This window comes from Mercenaria mercenaria, chromosome 19 (assembly GCF_021730395.1).
Source record: "Mercenaria mercenaria strain notata chromosome 19, MADL_Memer_1, whole genome shotgun sequence".
NCBI classification, from domain to species: domain Eukaryota; kingdom Metazoa; phylum Mollusca; class Bivalvia; order Venerida; family Veneridae; genus Mercenaria; species Mercenaria mercenaria.
The window spans coordinates 14,901,851-14,910,282 of NC_069379.1; the positions used below are offsets into that span (position 1 = coordinate 14,901,851).

The 8,432-nt window shown below is 35.0% G+C and overlaps 1 protein-coding gene across 1 annotated transcript; it reads left to right on the top strand.

Moving 5' to 3' along the window:
• Positions 1–2,145: 2,145 nt before the first annotated feature.
• LOC123542119 (uncharacterized) lies at positions 2,146–8,043 on the top strand. The gene is made up of 6 exons (XM_045327776.2): positions 2,146–2,354; positions 2,806–2,958; positions 3,680–3,811; positions 4,540–4,626; positions 5,107–5,237; positions 6,173–8,043. Exons 1-6 carry the CDS (start codon positions 2,243–2,245, stop codon positions 6,530–6,532), a joined length of 975 nt encoding a protein of 324 aa, XP_045183711.2. The 5' UTR covers positions 2,146–2,242; the 3' UTR covers positions 6,533–8,043.
• The last annotated feature ends 389 nt before the right edge of the window (positions 8,044–8,432 follow it).

Consider the following 8,432-nt stretch of genomic DNA (forward strand, 5'->3'; position numbering starts at 1 on the left):
TGATAATTGTTGATACATGAACAATAATGTGGCTGACGTAGCAATGGAATCCATGGGAAGGACCAAGAGAAATGATTAATATAACTCAGGACTGACGATTGATGAGTAGAAAACTGCCAATTACTGACTGCTATGTGACAACACAATATGTTCCTGAAACTTCTTTAACTATAAAATGGATAATCCATGGCATTATAGGTATGTTTCATACAAATGTTTGCGTCCTATGCCACTAGTATACTACGAGACTTTTATTCAGTTAGAAAACTCCTTGCTGGACATGCATGTCTATAAGTTTGCACGTAATTAATTAATGCTTAATGAACTGGTTTTAGGATATCATATTGTAATTAGGAAGTGTGTATGATCGAGACAATAGTTGTTAAAAGGAAGCTGAAAGTGAATTAAAGAGGTGCACAGTTCCTGTTTATTTTCCTGTTTTGTTCACTGCGTAAATTTACGCACGTTTGTTGCTGACATTCAAACTTCAGTACCGTATTTATTCATGTACGGACACAGCAATAAAGTTGAAAATTTGCATAGCAGTCTACCAACCTAACATTTATCCTTACCTTTAGCCTGCTAAATTTCTAAAATGGACTCGTCCATCTTTCAGTTTGAGCAATACCATTTATTACTTGAAGGGATGCTCACTGAAAATTTACTGACTGAATAGCGAACAACGCAGACCACGATCAGGTTGTAACTCCTTCAACTCCGGTTGAAACTGTACTTTTCATTGGTCTTACTAAGTCACGTGACGTCATTTGTCTTCTTTTTTCAATGGAGAGAAACACTGATTTGGTTTGCAGTCACGATACCTTCTAAGTCTTTCAGATGACGACATTCAAAGGATAGCTTAGACTTACTTAACACGTAATCATATACTTAAAGAGTCATAATGCCTTGATCATCTGGCAAAAGATGCTCAACTTTCTCTTTCTATTTCTGTTTTTCTACCCCACCCCACCACCCCTCCACCCCACGAAAAAAAAAACAGTGTAAAGTGAAAGACATTTCTTCTACAGTGATAGCCTTATGTCCAAACATTACTATTATGTTAATTTAGATAAAATGACGTCAGAGTTGAGTTACATTAACAGTCATTAGCATCATATCTTGCCGTATTTTTATCAGGTTGTATAATTATAAAATTATGTTTATTTGGAATTGTAAGGATAATAGTTTAATACTTTTAATTTAATTTATCATTGTTAATGCTTCAATATTAATTTCATCATTATAGTCATTATAAATGAGAAATTTAATTAAAATTGTTCATATTTATTTTGTTCAGTATTTCTACCGACCTTTTTATCAAAGGTAAAACCGTGATTTGGTGCTTAAATACTGACCAATAGAATGAATACATAATTATTTAGGACAAAACACCACTAAATCCGGCTGTTTATTATTTCATATTAAGTCCACTAATTTTATTAGGTTTGTCTAGCATATCAGATTTTCAAAGACTTATATATCCGTAACAGACTATATTGGTACTATAGAAGACGAAAAAAGAAAAAGAGTGCTAACTTTTACATACGAAAACCACAGTTCGTTAAATACAACCTGCTGAATTTACTCCTTTTCGCTTCTCTTCCAAGACATTAAATTCTTTCGCTGCCTTTTTTTTTTACCTAGCATGCGATAGAAACATGCCGATTGCGACAGAATGCTACACAGACATACTCGAACGTGGTAGAGTAAAAGAAAACACGATGCTTTTGAAAAAAGGCACGGGGAAAGGGCGAAAGATTAGTACTATATGAGCTGTGCCATGAGAAAACCAACATAGTGGGTTTGCGACCAGCATGGATCCAGACCAGCCTGCGCATCCGCGCAGTCTGGTCAGGATCCATGCTGTTCGCTTTCAAAGCCTACTGCAATTAGAGAAACTATTAGCGAACAGTATGGATCCTGACCAGACTGCGTGGATGCGCAGGCTGGTCTGGATCCATGCTGGTCGCAAACCCACTATGTTGGTTTTCTCATGGCGTGGCTCAATATTATATATTTGGACTACTTTTGAGGCTTACATTTGAGTTGGTAGTGGTCAGCCTTAATGGGGTGTCGTTAATTATTTATAGCCGGTAACACGTATATTCCGTTGAATATTTAAACATCAATAATTGTTACATTATGATAGTAGTTAAAATTCGATCTGACTATAATAAAGTCACTAATTTTGGTAAAGACTTAGCAGCATATCGAAAGATTACTGTGAGGCTAAGCTGCCAAGATGCGGACAAAAACAAGTTTATTTTACATTGTATTTCTGGCATATGTTGTAACCAGAGCAACGTGTTTGACAAATGCTGGGTTTTATGAAATGGTGAAAGATTATGTAACGGGTAAGTTACTTTTTTGTAGAATGTAATTTCTGGAGAGATTTTTGTTTGTGTTTTCGATTCTGTAATAGGTGATAACGCTGTAAGAAATATGCAACCGTCTGTTTTTAGATATATAAAATCTAATTCTGAAAAAAAAATCTTTAAAAAAAAAAAGAACATACCTACATAATCAATACTTTCATCAACATTTTGATGGACAATTCTAAAAGAAAATCAACAAAATTGAGTTACTGTTGTTGGTGTTTTTTTTTTTTTATTATTATTATTTATTTTTATTTTTTTTACTATTTCTTTTTAATTGAACAACGTGAAAAAACATTACTTCACAAGATTAAAACTGTTACTGCAGTCTGCACTTGTTTTGTTCCGAGTGTTTTGACTTTCAAAGGTTACTAAGATATTATGATGCAACAAGATACTTATTTAGTTATGTACATACACTTCCTTTCAGATGTAGAAATCATAGAACCAAATGAGGATTCTGCTTCATTCGATGACGTAGATGATGACGTCCTTGAATTGCCAGGTGGTGCAGACGACAATCTCGATATTGAATTTCTAATGGAACGACTAGGCGAGCAAAATGATGCAGACTACTATACAGGTGAAAAGCTTAGTATTTATTTATTTATTTATTTATTTAGATCTATTTATCAATATGAATAAAGGCCACTCAAAGCGTAAAAAGGGCCTGTTTGCAGTCTATCATGAGTTTTATTGTAGTTTATGAAACTAAGATCTATATTCAATATGTTCCAAGAAAATTTGAATATCATGGAAATGTGAACCAGTTGCTAGCTTTAACTAATACATGCTGAGTTTTTTCGAGAAAAAAAAATGATATGTTATCGCTTGATGGGCGTTGGCGTTGCCTGGTTAAGTTTTATGTTTAGGTCAGCTTTTCTCCTAAACTATCTAAGGTAGGCCTATTGCTTTGAAACTTGCAACACTTGTTCACCATCAATAGCTGACCCTGTACAGCAAGAAACATAACTCCATCCTGCTTTTTGCAAGAATTATGGCCCATTTTGCACTTAGAAAATATCAGATTTCATGGTTAAGTTTTATGGTTAGGTAAACTTTTCTCCTAAACTATCAAAGCTATTGCTTTGAAACTTGTAGCACTTGTTAATCATCAAAAGCTGACCCGGTACAGCAAGAAACATAACTCCATCATGGTTTTTGCAAGAATTATGGCCCCTTTTTGATTTCGCAAATCAGATTTCTTGGTTAAGTTTTGTGTTTAGGTCAGCGTTTTTCCTAAACTATCAAAGTTATTGCTTTTTGCGGCTCCATTGTTAAATATTATCAGTAAAATATTTCAGCTGTTGAGGAACAAGACCAGGAATCTCTAAAGCGTGGCAGCTGTAGATGTAGACGACACTATTGCAAATGCTGCTTGTCAAAGACTTTCAAGGTAAAGGTCTGGAGACGTAGACTAAAGTTCAAATTGCGAGGTAAGAATACATCAAACATCCAATCAGAAATACGTATAGTATCTTCATCCTCAATAATAAGTCCCGAATCAATATTTCAATAGGTGAAACTAAAGTTTCGATTGCAAAATAGGAATACACTTGGCATCCAATTAAGAAATAACTTATAGCGTGATAATTTCACGAGGGCGCAGTAAACAAAAAGAAAAAGGGGTGTTAACTTTTATATAAGAAAACTACAGTTCGTTAGATACAACCCGCTGAATTTACTCCGTTTCGCTTCTTTCTATTTCTCATTCCGAGAAGTTCTTACGCTACCATTTTTACCGCTAGCATTACAAGAGGAACATGGCGATTTCAATAGAATGTAAAGTGATACATACTGAAACGCGGCAGAGTAATTTAAAAGTAAACATGTTGCAGTTGAGAAAAGACACTAGGAAAGGAAAAAAAAGATTAGCACTAATTATATTTGGACTACTTATGATAGACCAGCGGATGCTTACATTTGATTTGTAGTGGTCTGCCTTATAGAATGTATGGTGGTTGTTCGGTCCTACTGAAAAAATTCCCATACCTACATGAAAAATACCGAACAACTGAACCTTAACACAATTATAATAGACTTCTAATTATTACATTTTCCTTCTAAATTTTTCAAAACCATAAGAAAATAGTAATAAATACTAAACATTTTTAAACAGACTAGTTTTTCAGTTTTTGAACAATGTATCTTTTATCAATTTCAGCATGCCTCAAAGTCGCCTACAGACGTCGTGGTTTTGAGATCACATTCACCATTAATGGTCACCGTTTATGCCACAAAAGATATTCCCGTAAGCAGTTTCATTATATCTATAAAACTACGAGCCAGAATATATTCGAATGTACCGATAAAAACGAAATTGTCAGCCTAGCTCTTTAGGAATGGATAGTCTAGTTCTTATACGTGACCGATGTGCAGCACCGATACACGCGGAGTCGTCTTTCCTGAGAAGAACCAGTACAGTCTTCGTACAGTTAAGGACACTCATGAGTGTCTCAGAAATCTTCAGAGCGCTGACCGGGATTCGAACCCCTTCCCTCTGGATCGACAGTCAAGCGTATTACCTCTTCCTAACCAGGCTACCTATTTACAATTGTCGAATCTGCCGGTAGTTAACAGCTTTGACGTAAAATTGCGCGGTTCCCTTAATTTCAAAATGGCGTAAAATGGTAAGACAGACTGGACTGTGGAATAACAGCACTTTCAGTTGATGTTCAACCTTCTAAAATATCTGGCATTTTATCATATATGGTTTCTGTTTCAATTTCAGTGAAACGTGGGGTATCATTATGTTACCGGGTACCACAATTTCCAGCGGCTAAAATCTGCCTGGACATTTATAACATAAACTTACGAAGGAAACGTGCTTGTGCAAGACTGACCGGAAAAGTGAAGTTAGGGGTAGATATATTGATAATTATATAAAAGTAATTTAGAAATATTTCAAGTATTTTCATTCACAAATCCTTGAACTTTCCGTAGGTATCACCTATCAAAATATTAGAACGATGAAAAGTTTTCGTTTAAATATACATGTACGTATGGATAGAACTGGGACTCTTGCACTTTTTTTATCAAATATCTAGTAAAAAATAAATATATTGATTATTTGTGTTATAGTGTATTCTTTTTATGATAATATACACATGTATTACTCAAGGTGGCAAACCCACGTGACATTTCGGTATCGTACACCGGGGGAAGGGGAGGGGGGAAGTAGTGCAAATAGGATGTTTTGGGACAGCCTGATAACTTTTGGCTGTCACTGTCCCATCACAATGGGATGAAAACTGTTACAATAAAATATCAGATCATAAAATAAGTCATCCGATAAGCCAAATGGATAAGGCTAACGGGGATGCCGCTAGAATGAGGTAACATTTTTTTGCTTATAATTTCCTTATTACTTATTAAACAAGTGGTTTCTTCGACACATATCATCTGCCCGATTCTGAAAACTTTTCTCAAGCAATTCGCCAACATTTATTTTCACGGACCAAATGTGTAGGTAACGTGCACACTGGGATGTGATGAAGTGTTTTAAAAATGTATTGAGAATGTGTGACAGACGCTTCGTGCCGAGTAAAGTTTTTGTTTTCCTGTTCTTCAGTAATAAGTATTGAAGTGTCCACTTTTCTCTATTCTATGAAAATCAGTCACTTAATAAAACTTGATATAAGCAAAAATGTTACCTGAATTGAGATATTTTCCCGTTTGTACGATATCGAAAAATATCAAGGGTTGATCTTCCTGTTACTGAAAACAGTCAAGCGACAGAAAACATATTCACGAAAAATAATCTTCAGATTTTTAAAATTCTTTTGTATTCATTCCAGAAGAAGAGATTTAGGGTCCATCTAAAGCTCGGATGCTTTAGACTTCCGATTCTGGACGAAGGTAACATGGAAAGCCCAGTTGGCAGCTCTGAATATCCGTCATTGTACGAAGAAGACCTCGACATCTTAACCGACGATTCTCAACAGGAAATGACGTATCTCGACGATGTAATGGATGACCCTGATTCGAATGATGATCTGGATCTTGAAGACGCTTCGCAGGATGTTTGGGAGATGCAGACTAATGAGGATGATTCATTTGAAGGCATTGAACAAGACTCCAAACAGCTGAACGATATTGAAAGTAACAGTTTTGAGTCTGCTGATCACCATGAAATTGAGGAAGATGATGCAGAATAAAACGATATTGATTTCAGAAATGTTATCAGTCTAACACCTTAGACTCTCCATTTTTCTTTGCTAAAGTTGATCTAGACATAGTGAAAGTTATGTACTTGAAATATGCTATTTCTTTATTGTACTTCTAAAACGAGGATGAGGCATATCTAATTTTCAGTGAAAAACAGCTATTTATAAAAAAAAGCTCAAGAACTATGCTAAGTATTTTCATTTTCCTAGTACACGTACATGTATAGGGTGTTATCTGCGAAAATTATGGAGCTGTGTGCTTCTGTTGGTTCTATATTTATAAGATTTAAAATGCCATGTAAGTCTACCACGTCCGTATCAAAGGATTTGGCATGGGGGTAGTATTGTTTACCATACGTGATTTCCATGTAATTACCTGACGATAATTTTATCATTGAGTTCATGCATGGTATATTTTTAAATTTGAAAAGATGTTAACGAAGCAGTATTGTAAATCAGGGGTGTTAATCTCGGTCGGAAATTTTAAAACCTGAATATTTCGACAGTCCTGCCATAGAGCCTCATTTCAAATTTGGACACATTTTGCTCAAAGCGGTTTTCATTTGTTACCAGACCGGCCAAATTTCTATTCATGCCCGAGAACAACGATTGCTATAGCCCACTCCACACGATGATGACAAATTGTTGAAGGACAAAAACGTTGTTTCTACGGAAGCGTGGAAGTGCCAAAACGGTTACATTTAATTACGCTGCACTTGTCTAAAGGATATAGAGATTATAATTGTTTCAAATTAAGCTAGAGGATCCTCCGTTAGCAAAATCATAATTAGTGACATAACCTCGAGACTTTTTTATGCCTTTTCCGAATGCTTTCCTTCAGTTTTTACCCATTTTGCTCTCGCATGCCTGTGATAAATATATTTGATATTTTATTATAAAATAGGGTTATTAAAATAATAGTCGATCTGGCTCAAGTGGATTTTGTCAGTCGCCGTGTGTGATCCGTCCTTGCAAAAATTCCACGACAGCCGAATACAAAATCCCAAGTCTAGCTACTGTTGCAATGACCCTTTTATTTTATACCTCAAACTTTTTGTTTGTTTATTTGTAATCGAATGAAACCTTAAATGTTTGATGATGTTAAAATGAAATGAGTGATGGTTTTGTGTATACTATTTATATAACTGTGTCAGCTCATGCATATTCAATGAAAGTAGTCTGATAACATACACTACAAAAGGTACAATACGGACTTTTTTTCTGCCTGGTCATATTTACTTGTGAAAAACAATCCGAGTTTTTGACAGAATTTATATTGGTATATAATAAGCGGATGTATTACACTTTTGCTTTTTTCAATAACCCATAGAAAATTGTGTACTTAGTATTTCTGTCTTCAAAACTCATTGGAGCATTTTTTTTTACTTTTGAAGACCATTGCAGTGCCCTTTTCACTATTTAGCTATCTTTTATAGTATTCTTTTTGAGACAAAGAACTTTCATCTTAAAGTCTATATTTTCAAATAAAATTTCTATTTAGATGTATCGCTGTTATCATTGTGTTCCTCCAACTGTCCAAATTAGTTATAATTACGTCTAGTTTACATAAAACTTACTGGCTCCCGGCTGCAGCTTAATTGTATTTTGTCGGCTAGTACAAAAGCAACTTATCTGTTTTGCTGGCATTCGGCAAAAAATATTCCTTTCCCGATTCGTATATATTAGTCCGTTATGTTCGGCACTCCACGCTAAATCATTTTCAACAGCAAGGTCGTAACGATCAAACTCATTCGAAACCGTATCACTGTTTCATTGCCCGATAAACATTTTCCGAAAATTAATTCGCCAAAATCAAATGCTCGCTCCATAGGATACATCCCAATAGGAACTTAAGAACAAAAGGACTGATTGTAAATTAACATTTAGTTGT

What these genes read in the sequence shown, in the direction of transcription:
- LOC123542119 (XM_045327776.2), top strand. Translation starts at nt 2,243, where the DNA reads ATGCGGACAAAAACAAGTTTATTTTACATTGTATTTCTGGCATATGTT. An exon ending in ACTAAAGTTCAAATTGCGAG is followed by an intron (nt 3,812 to 4,539) that starts GTAAGAATACAT and finishes TATCAATTTCAG; the next exon opens with CATGCCTCAAAGTCGCCTAC. An exon ending in CCGGAAAAGTGAAGTTAGGG is followed by an intron (nt 5,238 to 6,172) that starts GTAGATATATTG and finishes TATTCATTCCAG; the next exon opens with AAGAAGAGATTTAGGGTCCA.